This window comes from Rhinatrema bivittatum, chromosome 4, assembly GCF_901001135.1.
Source record: "Rhinatrema bivittatum chromosome 4, aRhiBiv1.1, whole genome shotgun sequence".
NCBI lineage: Eukaryota > Metazoa > Chordata > Amphibia > Gymnophiona > Rhinatrematidae > Rhinatrema > Rhinatrema bivittatum.
Genome location: NC_042618.1, coordinates 23763412 through 23780172, shown reverse-complemented (window position 1 = coordinate 23780172; position 16761 = coordinate 23763412). Strand labels below are relative to the sequence as shown.

At 50.3% G+C, this 16761-nt stretch overlaps 1 protein-coding gene across 1 annotated transcript; it reads right to left on the bottom strand.

The window, feature by feature from the left end:
• Positions 1-2996: 2996 nt before the first annotated feature.
• FAM181A (family with sequence similarity 181 member A) lies at positions 2997-12684 on the bottom strand. The gene is made up of 2 exons (XM_029597396.1): positions 12649-12684; positions 2997-3815 (listed from the first exon to the last, which is right to left on the bottom strand). The coding sequence occupies exon 2, from the start codon at positions 3813-3815 to the stop codon at positions 2997-2999; it is 819 nt and encodes a 272-aa protein (XP_029453256.1). The 5' UTR covers positions 12649-12684.
• Positions 12685-16761: the final 4077 nt, after the last annotated feature.

The following is a 16761-nucleotide window of genomic DNA, read 5'->3' as shown; positions in this document are numbered from 1 at the left end:
CTTTTTACACCTTTCTGGACCTTGTCCGTTGTACCACACGGAAGCCCCTGGCGGTTCCAGCTTGGATGAAAAGCACTATTTAAATGCACATTGTAATTATTATATTTTTATTACATATTAAATGCATTTTTTCCAGCACTGTCAAAACTGATTGTGCCACGAAATCATTTTACACCGGATCAGCTAACTGCAAAAGTTGAAGAGCCAGCAGCAATGAAGCGGGAGGCAAGTTTATCTTTGAGTGTTAGCCGCCCCAGATCAAGGAAGCAGGCCAGGCAAGCCTTGGAGCTGAGCAGCAAAGCTCAGAGGTGAGGCTGCACAGTCTCTCGTGCCCTCTGGGCATTTCATCACGCTCGCTGCCTATAGTAAGAATATTCCTCGGCCTTGGCCTGATGTCATGTCCCTCTATACTGATAACAAGTCAGAGACCGATCCGTGGAAATCTTTTACTGAGGCAGGTGGCTTGGGAACGCATTCCCACCAGTTAAAGCTCCTGGTCAAGGTAAGCAGTCCCCTGTTAACACTGATTACCAGACATATTTTTCTTCAGCCCAGTCAGGCATTTCTTTTCTTTACAGGGGTTAAGTGCAATCTTAAAACAATCTATTTCACATGGCATGGCAAAGTATACCGGAAATCTGAATTTCTAGCTTAGGGCTGGAAGTGGTGCCCTCAAGGCCTCTCTTCTGTTTTTTCAGGACTGCTTTCTTGTTGGTTGGTTTGTAAAAAAAAACAAACAAAAAAAAAACAACAACTGGAATTTATTTCATGAAAATAATTTCGCAAATAGGTGCAGAGAGATTTGATACAGACCTTCAGATACCTGAAAGCTTTTAATGATGCACAAACTTTGAACCTTTTCCACTGGAAAGGAAACAGTAGAACTAGGGATCATGAAATGAAACTCCAGGGGACGATGACTCAGAACCGTCAGGAAATGCCCTTCCAGAAGAGGCAGTACAGATGAAAACAGTAAATGAATTCAAAAGGGCATGGGATAAACCCCGTGGATCCCTAAAGACTAGGGATTGTAAATAAAGGAAAGGGTGCCTGGGGGTAACCTGCATGGAGCGGCAGTCACTACCCTTAGCAGAGGGCATGGGGATTACTACCCTTAACCAATTAGCCTTGATTCTTTTGATGCAACTGCAACATTGCGGTCCATTTCAATAGGGTGGGGGAGGGAGTGGGGGGTGAGCAAAGGGGAAAAGGGGAATTGGATTCAGACGACCGCCAAGGCTTTTTTTTTTTTTTACGGTCCGGGGCACTGATAACACAGACATTGGAAAAAAGCACAGGACTGCCTCTAAGTCCAAAAGCAAAGCACATTCAAAAGCATTGTATGAATTATTAAGAAAGTTGCTCAGCCCCTAAAAATGTTGCTAGCAGTAATTTTGTTACGGGTTTGACAGTTGCTTGGTTTTGACGGTAAATATTACTGCCCTTAACATAAGACTTGGAGGTAACCTGCACAGAGCGACAGTTACTGCCTTGGGAAAATTGCTGGGCAGTTTGGATGGACCATTTGGTCTTTTTTTCTGCTACTCTGTAAATAAGCACACTTAGGGCCTGATTTACTAAGGCTTTTTTTCCCCCCATTCTAGTCCTTGGAGGAAAAAAAAAGCTTACTAAATCCGACTCTTTGAAAACATGTACATAGCATTAACATTTGTGAGGTCTTTCCTAGTCAAATTAAATTGCCCTAGGTGACATAGTAAACTATAGATATGCAATTATAGAGAGAGACGGATGTGTGGGGGACTTTTCTTTTCAATCAAAAACAACAAAGTGGGAAGCAAAATAATATATTAATCTTAGCCTTGAAGGTGTCAGCAAGCCTGACGTTGTGTAACTTCAACAGTAACCAACCCGTTTTCTAATCATTCACCTTCAGAAAATGTTTTAATTCAGAAAAGCATTTTTTTTTGTTATTTTTAATAATATTTAAAAAAAAGTCCTCTGTCTTCAAAAAAGTATATGGCAGAAGCCTCTTTAATACTGTTGTCAACAGACTTTTGTTTTCCCCTTGTATTCACTGAAATGCAATGTTCTGTATTTATCTTTCTCATTTTGTCTTTACCCTGAGAGCATTCTTTGTTGCACACATTCAAGACAAATGCAAAAGTCCCCTTTAGCAATAATTCTCTAACTTAGAAAAAAGGTGCTAAAAGATAGGTGCTCGTTTTATAATTCAGTACCTTCCTTATTATTCTTGCATGCATCTGCATTCGGAGAACTAGTGGGAAAAAAAATAAAATAAAATAACGGAGAAGGCCATAAACTGTTAATAAGCAGGCAGACTCTGGGAATTGCCACAACTTATCCCTGGGCGTTAGCAGCATGGGACCTTGTCTACAGCTTGGGCATTGATTCTTCCAGGAACCTGTGGCCTGGCTCGGCCGCTGCTGGACGCGGAATACAGGGGCTGTGCGGACTCTGCCTCTGACCCGGGATGGACGTTCTTGGGTTCTTATGTTCCAGTCTAAATATTTAGGGTTGATGAAATAGTTGTTCCCTGGCTTATCTTACCTAAATCTTTGTTACATTTAAGCCTTTCGTAGTCCAAAAGTCTCCTAAAAAAAAAAAAAATCCTTCATGGATAAAAAGAAAGCGAATATTATCAGATCCCGATTGGTTCTGGGGGTGCACAGCAGATGATTTGGAATCCCTGTAAGGGTTTTGGAGTAGGTCTTGGGTGCCCCCGAGACAGACGCTCCGGTCAGGAGAGGCCTTCCCTATATTCCCGGGGCACGGTCTGCCAGCTCCCTAGTCTGTCACTTATAAACGGATAAAGGGAGAGCCTGCATTCAAAGCCCAAAGGGGGCTTCCTGACAAGACAGGGTTCAGGGGATATTCACAGCTGAGTTGTTCTTTCTCGGTGAAGGACCAGGCAACCTCTCCCATTGTCCTACAATAAGATCAGTAATTAATTTCTTAGTACATGTTTAAAAAACAAACATATATATATATATTACTGTGCTCCAGGTCCTCCGAAGCTAGATATATCCAAACAGATTGAAAACGGGAGGAGGGATCGCAGGCTTGGTCGGGATGGGTTTCAGCACCACGGGTCGGTAAACGTGCCGTCCATCTCCCGTCTCTTTACAAAAGTCTGAGCTCTCGGCGGGGGCGGCCGCAGTTTTCCTCCACAGAGCCAGGGCTGGGAAGGCGGAGGGCGGCGGGGGCCCGTGGCCTGGGTAGACGGCTTGTCCATGGTACTGAAACGGACAGCAGCCACAGCCGTCCAGCCTGCTGGGCAGGGCCCCGGCGTCCGCCTCTGCCTCCCCCGGCAGGACCGGGCTCTCCGAGCTGGCCCTGCCCTGGTACAGCGACCTGGCGGGGTCCGGCCTGCGCTTGGGGGGCCCTCTCGGGGCCGCAGGGAAGCTGCCGGGCAGGAGGCGGGGGACGGGCCTGGGCTCTTCCCAGAAGGACGCGGGGAGCTGCCTCTTCCTCATGGGCACCTGGTCCGGCCTCTCCCCGTCCCGGCTTTCCTCCCGCGGAGCCGGGTGGGCCCGGCAGCTCCCCTCGGCCTCCGGCGGCCTCTCCTTGAGCCCTTTGCCGCGGCCGCTCTCCGCGGGGCCGCTGCGCGCCTTCTCTTCCGCGCCCCGTCGGAACGCGGCGTCCGCGGCCTTGCCCGGGTGGCACCGCGGCAGGCGGGCGTGCCGCTGGCAGAAGCGCTTCAGCTGCTTCTGCAGGTACTTCCGGTGGTCCACCGAGCGCCGGCAGGGAGCCGACTTGTCCAGCGCCGCCTTGATGTCGCTGGAGGCCAGGTTCACAAAGTTCAGCAGGGTCTTCACCTCGCTGTCCGCCGCCATCTCACCGGGGGCTCCGCGCGGGTTCTCCCATGCAGCGCGGAAGCCTGCGAGGAAAAGGAGCGGACACCTTCGTCGCCAGGAGGGCAAGAAGCTGGCCCTTAGCTGTGGCACCGAGGAAAAGCGCCCCGGCTCGCAGCCTCTCGTCCCCGCAACCGCTGGGAAAGGTCCTCCGGCCGAGGCTGCAACGCCGACTTCTCGCAGGCTCCTGCAGAAGGGCAGCTTGAGGGGGGGCTAATCTTGTTAGCCGGGTTATCCACTACCAACCTTTGGAGAGGCGAGTGGAGCTGCAAGTGTCTTAGAAAGGAGTTGAGCACTTGAGTAAACTGAATGAGCAGCTCAGCTCCTTCTGGTTAGGGGGGGGGGGGGGGGGGGCCTGAGACCAATCCCAGGCCACTTTGCAAACACAAAGCATCCCCCAATCAGGCATTAGCCTTCCCTGTTCCCACATTCTTGTCCCTCGCAAATTGTCGCCATGGGGACCCCCCGATTTAAAAAAAAAAAAAAAAAGGCCAGCTGAGAAATAGCATCATCTCTCGGCTATTTCGGCCACTGGCTTTCTCTCTTTCTCCCCTTTTTGCACAATAAAACACGATGTGCTTGTGCGGAGTAAAGGAAGATAGACCCCCCCCCCCGCCCCCGCCCCCCCTCAAAGTTAAGGGAAGGCCGTCTGGGGACTGGCACTAGGCATGCTTCAGTGCCACAGGACAATGCCCAGCCTTGCAGATCAGGCTGGCCCTACTTAAAAAAAAAACACAACAAAAAACCCTTCTCCATCGGGATTTTCTTCTTCTTCTCCCCCCCCCCCCCCTTTAGGAAGGGGGATGATGTCAGATAAGGTAGGTAAAGGAACAGATCTCTAAAGAGATGTGCAGATATCCATGGAAAGGGAGCTTGAGCGCTCAAGAATCTTGTCCTTCTGTTTGCCCCCTCAATTGAGCCGCACAAAAGCTGAATTACCCATTCAAACCCCCCGGACAAAGGCCTGGAGCTGGACGCTGCTCTCGCATTTGTAGTCAAACAGAGATTTAAATCGAGTCGTCATGATGGAGAAAGAGCTCAACAAAGCCCATAGAACTGCCATCAGCAAACATTTTTTCCTGTGTCATGTTAGGCAGTCGCCATGGCTCCCTCTGGCCCGGGGGACTGGGGGGGGGCGACAATAGCACAAGTTTGCGCACTCGGCGACTGTCACCCTGCCAACGCTGGCAAAGGGGCAGGAACGGGACAGCCCCTTCAAGGGGAGAGCATGCCCGCTACAGGGAAGGGAAGGACTGGGGGGGGGGTGTGTGAGGGGCGAGTCCCCTGCCTTCTCTATGAGTCCCCCACCCACAGGAGGTAACAATAATTTAATAGCTGTACAGTGAAATCATGGCACGGGGGCATCCGAGGATGGAGAACTCATCTGTAAATCAGCAGAGGCAGGAGAATAAGTTGGACAAGTGAAAGGTCATGCAATATGAAGGCCCTTCAGAATAAGCAGCACTCAGACGCCCACTCACTCTCTCTTTTTTTTATTATTATTATTATGTTCACCTCTAGGAGCTCAGAATATCTTCATTAACCATGCAAATGTGCAAGGGCAGGACCAAGCAATGGGGTAAACACGTGTATATAGATCTGACACCTATAGGTACAAACTTATTCCCTTATTCAACTTACAAAGGAGCGGTACAGAAGAAACGTAAGCATCCTTTCTGTCTGGTACAGGGACCCATGCTGTCAGGAGTAACTCAGGCAGCCACTTCAAGCAGATACTCTGAGGAATAAAAACCCCAAACCAGCACCCCAGAAGCACTGACAGAAACACAAGCCAAGCAGCAAACGAGTAAAGAAATTGCAATGGTTTTGGAGCAATAATAATAATAATAATAATAATAATGTTGTTGTGTAGGCACACAGTGAAGCAGTTTGTCAGGGTGCGAACGGGGATTGCGCGCCCTTCCGTTCAGCGCCGTCTCCCGGGGTGGGGGAAGGCACTCAGAGCCGATGAGGATGTTCTCGCCTCTTCTCTTATTCTGGGATGCAGGATGTTGTCCACAATCCATGCAATTTTCTTTCCGCCCCACTGTACAGGTGTGAGAAACAATAAAGTATCACCTTATCTCTAAATCTAATAGATCTATATAGATTTTTTTTATTTGTTAACCTTTATTTACGTGCAATAAAAAGAACAACGATTTTGTTTTCAGAAATTTGCTTAAACAGCAGCAGAATCCAAGGAGGGAGTGGAAGAGAAGAGAGGCAATGGTTACGTGACAGCCCCCCCCCCCCAAATTAGTTTTAAATTGAGAAAAGCGTATCCCAGCCCCCCCTCCCAGAATAAGAGAACCCCTCCCCCAGTAAACCCAGTCCAACATATTAGTGGGGCGCACACACTGCTAGAGTACAGTGAGATTTTCTATCTTATTCCAGTGAGCATGAAATGATGACCTGCGGCAAATGCTTTAGAAAGAGTTTGCGAAAAGAATAAGGACCCCCAAAGCCGATTCCTGCAGAACAGGCTCGGGGTGGCATCTCCGCATCTAGTGGCAGGTCTGGGGAGGAAAAAGGCGAGGATACCCTTAAAACGGCTGCCGTACGGGTCCGCCTCGGCCATCAAGGGGGCTTTATAGAAACCATTTACCTGGCTAGGTAGCATCTGATAGCGGGTGGTAGGATTTATACATGTGAATCGGTTATTTACTCTTTCAGATAGTAGAAAGACTAGGGGGCACTCCATGAAGTTAGCATGGGGCACATTTAAACTCTGGAGCTTGTTGCCAGAGGATGTGGTTAGTGCAGTTAGTACAGCTGGGTTTAAAAAAGGATTGGATAAGTTCTTGGAGGAGAAGTCCATTACCTGCTATTAAGTTCACTTAGAGAATAGCCACTGCCATTAGCAATGGTTACATGGAATAGACTTAGTTTTTGGGTACTTGCCAGGTTCTTATGGCCTGGATTGGCCTCTGTTGGAAACAGGATGCTGGGCTTGATGGACCCTTGGTCTGACCCAGTATGGCCTGTTCTTATGTTCTTAAAACTGCAACATAACCATTAGTTGTATGCACCGCAGGTTTCCTTCAGGTCCCGGGCCTAGAGACCTGCTGTAAATGGCAGAGGTAGGTCAGAGAGGGAGGAACCAATGCTAATTGTGTTAAGTACTCCAGGGGACTAACAAAACAATTTTGGTGCATTGGTTGTGTTCTAGTAAACCAAAGGGGATAGTTCCTTCCTATTCGGTCAAATGGCTTAGACGAGCAACCAGGAATGAGCTTTCTTCCCACAGTCTCGGCCTAGTGTGGTCAGACTGAATCCTAAAACCTGTGAGGTGATGTGGGTTGGGCGTTCTGGGCTCCTTTCTCGTGTTTCTCTTTCAGTAAAATGATGGGCAGTCTTGAGGTGCTATTTTGAATCCAGTCTTTCAGTGTAAGGCTCGGATGTTGACTATGGCAAAAAAGCCTTCTTTTAATTAAAGGGGTTCTCCATCGCCCAGGGCTTTCTGAGCGCAGCAGGGCAGGCCCTGGGGTGTCACTCAGACTTGACTGCTGTGTTCTGAGCCTCTTGGCTTCCTGAATAAGGTTTCGGGTCTTTTACGACTGATTCGGAATCATAGAGAAGGGGCCTTAAAACGAGAGAGAGGCTTCCTGTTCGGAATTCCTCGTGGCTTGGCCTCATTTTATGGGATTCACAAAATTGATCTGCGGGGCTCCCACGGGGGCTTTAAGAATTCAGATTCTCTTTCTATGCTCGAACATAAAAATCATTTTTATTGAGACAAGATACTTGCTCGATTGTCTTACTATTTTTTTTATTTTTATTTTTTAAAATAAGGCTCCAATGGGATCGAACCATTTTTCTGAGGAGCTCAATAGTAATTTTGCACCTTACTAATGACAAACAAACAGTCTATGACAGCAATAACTCTCGTCTTCCACTTCCACATCTCCTCTCTTTATTCAGGTCGGGCCGGAAGAGGCCATAAATTCTTCAGCTCGCAGCTGAATCCTGACAGATGGCAATTCTGGGGTTAAAATGAACACATCTTAAGTTCTTCCCGGGTCGGGCGTTACACAGCTTCTCGGAGCGACCGGGCTCTTCCCGAGTGTCCGAGTGACAGGGGCGATTCAGCCTCGGCCACTCCTCCCCGCGCCCCCCCCCCCCCAAGAGGAAGTGGCCAGGGGCCGATGCATCATTTCCACTGCGAACATGTCAGCCCCTCTGCGGGGCAGCGCAGCGGGCAGACAGGGACCAGCTGTGGCAGCCTTTGGAAGGGGGGCATAAGTGACATGTCAGCACATGACAGCTCTCGCCCTCGCCCATACTGCAGAAAGCACCTGACAGGCTTTTAAGCTTCACGCTCTTCGGGGGTGAAACCGGTTTTTTTTAAAAGCTCTGGCGTAAACAAACAAAAACAAGCGAGCAATAAATAAAACAAGTCGAAGCAGCCAGCTTGCATCAGACGCATTCTTTCGGCGGTGGCTGCTGGCCCTCATGGCCAGGTGATGGCACCGGATAGACCCTGCAGTCTCTGGTCGGCGCTGCCCTCTGCCCGCAGGCTCCGCGGCCAGCTCCCCTTCCCGGATGCAGCTGCGCGCGTTCTCCATCACCGCGGCCGCTGCGCTGCCCCGCGCAGGTCCTGCTCAAGCGGAGGTTGGGATCTCTGTGCTTCTCTTCTCTTTCTTTTCTGGGGGCTTTCTCCTCACTCATTCTGCTTCCTTTCCTCTGTGGCGTCTAGGTGAAGAGTTTGAAATGGTCCCGACGCTCTCTTTTGTTAATGGCCTTATAGATCCCTCTGCTTTCTGTCATTTCAGCAGGCCCGAGTGCTGCTTTGAACTGTTTATTTGGTTCCCTTTTGTTTTTCATTTGTACTGAGGAATCTGGGCAATAAGAAGAATAGTAAAGAAAAAAAAAAGAGAGATTTAAAACAGGTGTAGAAACTGCCAAATATTTTGTGAATGGACTTTATTTTCTCCAGATTTGCTCCGCTTGGTGTGGAATGCCCTTCGCTGAAACGCTTTCCGGGCTGTGATTGATCAGGGCCTGACAGGATTAACTCCGCCAGCTGTTTCCCTTTCACTTGCCAATTCCCCCTGTGGGATGGGGCCGATTGTGTTCACGCTGAGCGAGCCCGAGCTCATTCAGCTCGCTCTTAGGCCCCCAGCCACGGGTGGGCAGGCATCGCTCCTCTGGCTGGGTCAGAGATTACAGTTAATGTTGCTGTTTCAGGGGTAGGAGTAATCTACAAATGATAACAGAAAGACGAGACAAAGGAGCCCCCGACCCGCATCCTGCGCGCTGAAGGCGAGTGGATGAAGTCTACTTGGGTTGACAGCCAACAGGACGCCTCAACAAGGCTGCAACCTTGCACCACAGCGAAGAACAGTCCCGGTGCAGAAGAGTCGTTTTAACCGGCAGCCCACATTAGCAGTGGAATACATTAGCAATTCCATTTTTTTCTGAAGGTGTTGTCACTGACTTCTCTGCAATTGCCAAGAGAAAACAAGAGGGGACAAGTGCCGTGTGCTATATGAGAGATACATCTTTTGATTTCTGGAAAGAAATAGTTGCAGAACATCTATTTTAAATGATGTCATTCTCATACTTTTTCAGTCATAGACATAAAACTTTCTGGGTTTGATTTGTGTTCAAGGCAATTAAATAGACAGGAGATACATTTGCATGGTTTGGAGGCTCAGCCTATGCACATTTATTTCATGTGCACATCTGTTCTCTGTGGATAACTGGATAACCCAACTGGCTTTGAGGGTAACCAGGATATGATTGCCCAAATGCATGATATGATGGAGCCAGGTTATTAGGATTTATACATGAGATTAATGGGGATCAGCTTTGTGGCTGCCTATCTGAGATGGAGGGGGGTAGCTTGTAGAAGTGGCGGCTGTTACCACCCTAAAAAAAGATAAAAAATAAAAAATAAACTAGCTGGGCAGACAGGCTGGAGCTTTTTGGTCTTTAATTGCCGTCATTCACTATGGGGTAGATTTTCAGACCGCGCGAATAGGCGAACTTTTGCTGGCGCATCAGGCGCAAGCAAAAGTACGCGGGATTTTAGCGGATACGCGCGTAGTCGCGCGTATCCGCTAAAATCCTGGATCGGCGCGCGCAAGGCTATCGATTACGTATAGCCGGCGCGCACCAAGCCGCGCAGCCTACCCCCGTTCCCTCCAAGGCCGCTCCGAAATCGGAGCGGCCTTGGAGGGAATCCTCTAACGCCCTCCCCTCACCTTCCCCTCCCTTCCTCTACCTAACCCACCCCCCCGGCCCTGTCTAAACCCCCCCCCTTACCTTTGTCGGGGGATTTACGCCTCCCGGAGGGAGACGTAAATCCCCGTGCGCCAGTGGGCCCCTAGCGCGCCGGGACGCGACCTGGGGGCGGGTACGGAGGGCGCAGCCACGCCCCCGGACTGCCCCGGGCCGTAACCACGCCCCCGGGCCCGCCCCCAAAACGCTGCCGACACGCCCCGAAAACGGCGCGGCGCTCGGCCCCGCCCCGACACGCCCCCAACACGCCCCCTCCGAAAACCCCGGGACTTACGCGAGTCCCGGGGCTCTGCGCGCGCCGGTAGGCCTATGTAAAATAGGCTCACCGGCGCGCAGGGCCCTGCTCGCCTAAATCCGCCCGGTTTTGGGCGGATTTAGGCGAGCAGGGCTCTTAAAAGCCGCCCCTATGTTACTATGTAAGATGGTAGTTTGTGCATTTGAAATGGATAAGATCATGATGCTGAATTGATATTGTTTCGGGTGGAACGAGATTGTATTGCAGACTCGCTCTCCAAAATGTGATCCTCGAGGGCCACAAATCTGGTTTTCAGGATTTCCGCAATGAATATGCATGAGATCTATTTGCATATACCGCCTCCATTATATGCAAATAGACCTCATGGACCTTCATAGTGGAAAGCCTGAAAATCCATCTTGGTGGTGGCCCTCAAGGATCACGTTTGGGGACTCCTGCAGTGATGGAATGCTCAGGAAGGGGGACAGTAGGTAAATCCATGGCTCTAGCACTAAACTTTCATCACAAAAAAGAGACCAAAAAAACCTCTATTTGTCTTCATATACAATGAACGTAAATCGTTTGCATCACTCGCAATCAATGACCTCATATAGGCAATTCTTGGTCGGAGCCTTCATGTAAAGAGTGTACCGACTGGTAAGTAGTATATATCGCACTACCACTCCATATATAATCATCGGTCATTTAAATACTTTTTTAAAAATATTTTTATGTGATATCACCTTAAATTTGTGTCATTTCACCTTAATAAAATTTTTTGTGTAATAAGACTTGTATCATTTCTTTATCGCTACTTGTTTAAAAATACCATCTAGGAAGCGCAGTCCAGAAGTATTCCATGCATTAAGAAAGGAGGAAGGTTAAAAAGTGAGGTGAAAGAGGCTATTTTAGCCAAAAGTTCTACATTCAAAAATTGGAAGAAGGATCCGTCAGAGGAAATAAGCATTGGCAAGTTAAATGTAAGACATTGATAAGACAGGCTAAAAGAGAATTTGAAAAGAAGTTGGCCGTAGAGGCTAAAACATAATAAAATGTATCCAAAGCAGAAAGCCTGCGAGGGAGTCGGTTAGACTGTTCAAGGGGTTAAAGGGGCACTTAGGAAAGTTAAGGCCATTGCAGAAAGACTAAACCAATTCTTTGCTTCAGTGTTTACTGAAGAGGATGTTGGGGAGATACCCGTTCCGGTGATGGTTTTCAAGGGTGATGGTTCAGATGAACTGAACCAAATTATGGTGAATCTGGAAGATGTAGTAGGCCACATTGACAAACTGAAGAGTAATAAATCACCTGGACCGGATGGTATACACCCCAGAGTTCTAAAGAAAACTCCAAAATGAAATTTAAGACCAATTAGTAAACATTTGTAACCTATCATTAAAATTGTCCATTGTACCTGAAGCCTGGAGAGTGGCCAATGTAACCCCAATATTTAAAAAAGGCTCCAGGGGAGATCCAGGAAACTATAAACCAGTGAGCCTGACTTCAATGCAGGGCAAAATTGTGGAAACTGTTATAAAGAATAAAATCACAGAACATTTAGATAGACATGGTTTGATGGGACACAGCCAGCATGGATTTACCCAAGAGAAGTCTTGCCTCACCGATTTCCTACATTTTTTATGAAGGGTTGAATAAACATGTGGACAAAGATGATCCGGTAGATGAGGTGTTTTTGGATTTTCAGAAGGCATTTGACAAAGTCCCTCATGAGAGGTGTTACGCCCGTTGGTCGCAGACGGCTGCGACTGCTGTCGCTCACCTCTTTCTTCACTTCCCAGACTCCGTGGGGTAGACTGGCAGCCTCCACCAGCTGCCGACAGCCTGCCTACAGCCCCCAGGCCTCCCGGGGCGGGACGGACGGTGCCGACCGCCATCTTGCCGTCGGAACCTCTTAGGCGCGCGCGCGTGCACGGGCCAGTCTTAAGCATGTCATGGCGGGAACATCGGGGGCGTCCCCTCCGGATGATGTCATCCCTCCAGGACATTTAAGCCAGCTGGCCCTGCTTACCGATGACTTGGCAAAGAGATCCCTCCTTGCTAAATCCGCCTCACTCTCTGAGGACCCTGCGTTCCAGTTCCTGCTTCCTGGCGAAAGACGTCTTGGCTATCCGCTCCTCGGAGGGCCTAATGCTTGGGACTTCTGCCTGTCCCGATCCCCGGGGCTTCCCTGGAACCATCATGTTATAATTAGTGAGGTTTGGGTGGACCCTTGGACACTGTGTCAGCTGACCATGCCCACGGGGGGAAAGTCCCATGAGGGGCCACAGGTCAGGCTCAGCTTAGGACACACACACAGAGATTGATCTTTTATTAGACAATGTGGTGAAGCCAAGAACCTTGCCATAAAAAATTCAAACAGAATCTTAAAACCTGGCTCTTCAAACTAGCATACCCCAACTAACCGATTACTCACAAAGATACATACCCGACCCTCACGCCCCTCCCGACTGACACGCCTCTATCGAACTTAACAACCTCAGACCCCCCCCCCCTCGTCCCCACCTCCTCCTGTTCCCCTTCCTCCCACCCTCTCCCCCCCTCACCCCCTCCACCATCCCTCTACCTTTCACTCATCCCTTATATCCTGTCACCTTGTTAATAGTTAAAAAAAACAAACACCTCTTTCCTCTACTCTCCTTAAGAGTTAATTATGTAACCACCTGTCTCAAGTTGACTTAGTTTTCTTACTGTTTGCATTACATTAAATTATTGTAAAGCTTGTTGCTATGTTACGTTACATTGTGAACCGGGGTGATGTTTTTAACGTGCCCCGGTATATGTAAAAAATCTTTAAATAAATAAATAAGCCACCAGAGGTGGCAGTGGTGAGCAGCAGAAGTAGCCTGGCTGGGCTAGTATCCCTCAGTCGCTGGAACAGCGACTCCTCCGGTAGCAGTGCTGTAGTGGAAAGAACTGAGAATAATGAGTACAGTGGAATACGCACAAAGCCCCAGTATGGAGAACCCCAGGATAGGGAGAGCAGGCCCTCGAGGAGCGAGTACCTGATCCCTGAGAGCTGAGAGGCTTGAAGGTAATGTACTCACACAGCGGTTCCATGTAGGAGATGGCACCAGGGCTGGAACGGAGGCAGGCCCTCCAGGAGCGAGTACCTGGTTCCAGGGAACAGCTCTGAGGTGAAGATGGTAGTACTCACTGGTGTTGAAGACAGCGAATCCTTCCAGGCAGAAGAGAAGGTAGGAGCAGGCAGCGAGTCAGGGAACATAGGCCCTCGAGGAGCGAGTACCGGTTTCCTGATAGTGACCTGAAATGCAAGTGAGGCCCCCGAGGAGCGGGTACCCCGTTAGCGTTAAGAGTCCAATGGAAATTGGAGAGGCAGAGTAGCTGCGTACAGAGAGTGAATCCGATCCGTAAGATCACCCCCATGCTAACTCAAAGGCTAGCAAACATTGTAGGCTTTAAATATCTGGGCAGTGTGACATCATCACAGGGGGGACGCCCCTGAGGTTCACGCCAAGTAGGAAATAAGAGTGAGGGCCGCGCGCGCGCCCTAAGGTACCGGCGGAGCATGGCGGGAGGCAGCGCCCAAGCCAGTCTGGGGACACCAGAGAGGATGGCAGGCAGACGCCGCAGCAGCCAGGTATCCAGCCATAGCGAGAGGAGGTGCAAAGAAAGAAAGGTTTTTTCCCACAAATATCAGTACATGAAGATGGTAGCACTCACTGGTGTTGAAGAATAGCGAATCCTTCTAGGCAGAAGAGAAGGTAGGAGCAGGCAGTGAGTCAGGGAACATTTGTGGATAGCATTGAAATGTAATGCTACATACTAAGGTCAATAAGTTTTTAAATTGTATTCTGCCAGTTTTCAAGACGTTAATCAGGGAGCGTCTCTGAGGAGTGTGGGGGTCCATGAGTGGGCCAGCAAGGAGGTGACACTGATTAGGATATCACTGGGGAGTGAAGAAAGGCTTCCTAGGGGGCTGACTCATTAAAGGATGGCGCTAGTTTTACTCTGCTGCAACACTTGTGCCAGATTTATCAGCCAACACAATCCATAATGATCAAAGGGGAAAACACTGGCCCAAACCTTTAGTTTTCTAAACCCAACCCGCCACTGTCAGTCAGTTGGGGAGGAGCGTTCCATCATCACCAACGTTTGGGTCGACTGAGCCAACAAGTCGGCATAGACGCAAAGGGACCTTTGAGGCAGGGGAGAGAAAGCAGGGGGAGAAAGGGAGAAGGTGCAGGGAGACGGAGGTGTGGCTGGGGTCTTAAAGGATTTAGGGCTCGGGCGCTTACATCCCCAGCCCCCCCCCCCCCCCCAAAACCATACACACACCCATGAGCTACTTCTCTTCTCCCCTGCCCCCTACAAGAAAACCTTGCTGGATAACAATTTGAAGTCCTAAAGTGGTCAGAAGTGAGGAGGAAAAGGCTGTAATAATCTGCTCTCAAAATAAGCAATTTTCTGATAGCTAGGAACGCCCTTAGTTATCACTAAATATAAGGACCCAGGGGCACTACGAGGACTCCGTGGTGGGGGGAGGATGTGCTCTGCGGAGAAGGGAATTGTGAGCCAGAGAGCGAGAGCCGTACCGTGCAGCATCCAGGCTCTGAGACTTTGGATCAGCTCTCAGGCAGGGCCCATGCAGTATCGGCGCACGTTAGACGGGTGCTGGTGACCCAGCGCCCGCTCCCTCGATGCACGCCGATCCACCTCTCCCGGGCGCCTGATTTAAATGGGGTGAAGCGGTAAAAAGGATGGCACTTGGGGGAAATTGTGTGCCCCTGGCGCTGCCTTGTCCTCCTTCCTTTTTCTTTTCTCTTTCAGATTTCCCATCCCTTTTCTCTGTCCTTCATCGTCTGTCTCACCTTCCTTCTTTCATTACTTTATTCTCCATCCCCCTCCTCCTCCTCCACGCTCTCCTGGGCTCTGCTGCTCTCACTCTCCACCTCCCTCCCGTACACTTTCTCTCTTCGCCCCTTCCAACGGTGTTTTCCCTCCCCTTTGCTCTTTCCTCCGTTTCTCCACCTTTCTCCTAGGTCCCGCAGTACCACCCCCCTGCACTCATCCCCCTTCCTGTCTATACCTTCTCCCCCTTCCCTCTTCAGCACTGCCACCTGCTCTTCCTCCAGCCACGCTCTGCCCCTTTCCTGGCCGCTCTTGCGATTTCTTCTGCCTCCTCCTGCGCTCATCCCTCTTCTCCCTTCCGAAATACTCTCTATTCCCCTCACCTCCCCGTACTGTCCTCCCCTCTCCCTCCTTCCTGGCAACCGGGGCGGCTCTTCAGGAAAGGGAGAGAGAAGATGGTTTTACGGCCCTTCCTGCTGCCGAGGCACCTGCGAGAACGCTTTCACGGAGGGGGAGATCCCTGAGCAGCTCTGCTTTCCTACTGTGCATGGCCCTGTGGGGGGGGGGGGGGGGGGATGGGGAGGAGGGAAGGAATTTGGGTGGGCGGAGGATCAGTGGCTGTCACTCCTTCTCTCCATTCCTCCAGTGGTAATAGAGGAAGTTCTACAGGGGAGGAGGGAGAGAGAGACATTCGAGAGGACTGATTGATGACCCTCCTGCCATGCAGGCCCCATGCCTCACGACTGAGCGCCCGATCTCCTGACGCGCGCCGGTCCACCTCTCCCGGGCACTCGATTTAATATTTAAATGGGCTGCCGTGGTAAAAAAAAAAAAAAGGAGGCGCCAGAGGAAATCTGAGCATCCCTGGCGCCTTCCTCGTCATCGGGCGACCAGGAGAGGTCGGCTGTCAGTGCGGGATAGGAAAACGGACGCTGGTTAATTGCGCGTCCGTTTTCCTAACCTGACCGCCCATGACATTTCTTTTAAAAAAACCATTTTTTTTTCACTTACTCCTTTTTTCGGTTGATATCGCCGCTTATTGCATAAGGGGTTTTGGAGGCGCATCCGAAATGCGGGTCCAAGTGGGCGTAGAGCCGTGCACTGGGCTGAGCGCACTGCATTGCATCGGCCTGCATCTGGTATGGAAACAGAGGTAGCATTTCTCAGAGGGAGGGAGGATTGCAGGATTGCCCTCTCTTCCTTGGAGTGGGGGGGGGGGGGGGAAGGGTGGACCATGGCTCGTTCTCTTGGGGACCAGGGCAGGGAGGAGTGGTAGACCACAGATCCTCCTTCTTTCTCCCCACCCCTGCTGATATTGCTTGGTGGCAGGCACCTCATTCTGCCCGGATTTGAACCGGACGGTCCGATTTTCTAGTTGCTTGTACGGTTCGCAACCGGACACTATAAAACCCGGGCAAGGCAGCAAGGCAACGTGGCCTACCAGCGCTTGTTGCGGGAGCCAATCAGATTAACTATAGCTGTGACAAGTGGTGGAGTGCTGCACCAATCAGCTGCCTGTGTTACGGTTGTGGACCCTTGGGCCAGCTGAGACAGTGGATGGTATGCTGCGGAGGCCCACAGTGAGTGTCCCAGCCGGGAGGCGGCACTGAAGAGACTCGG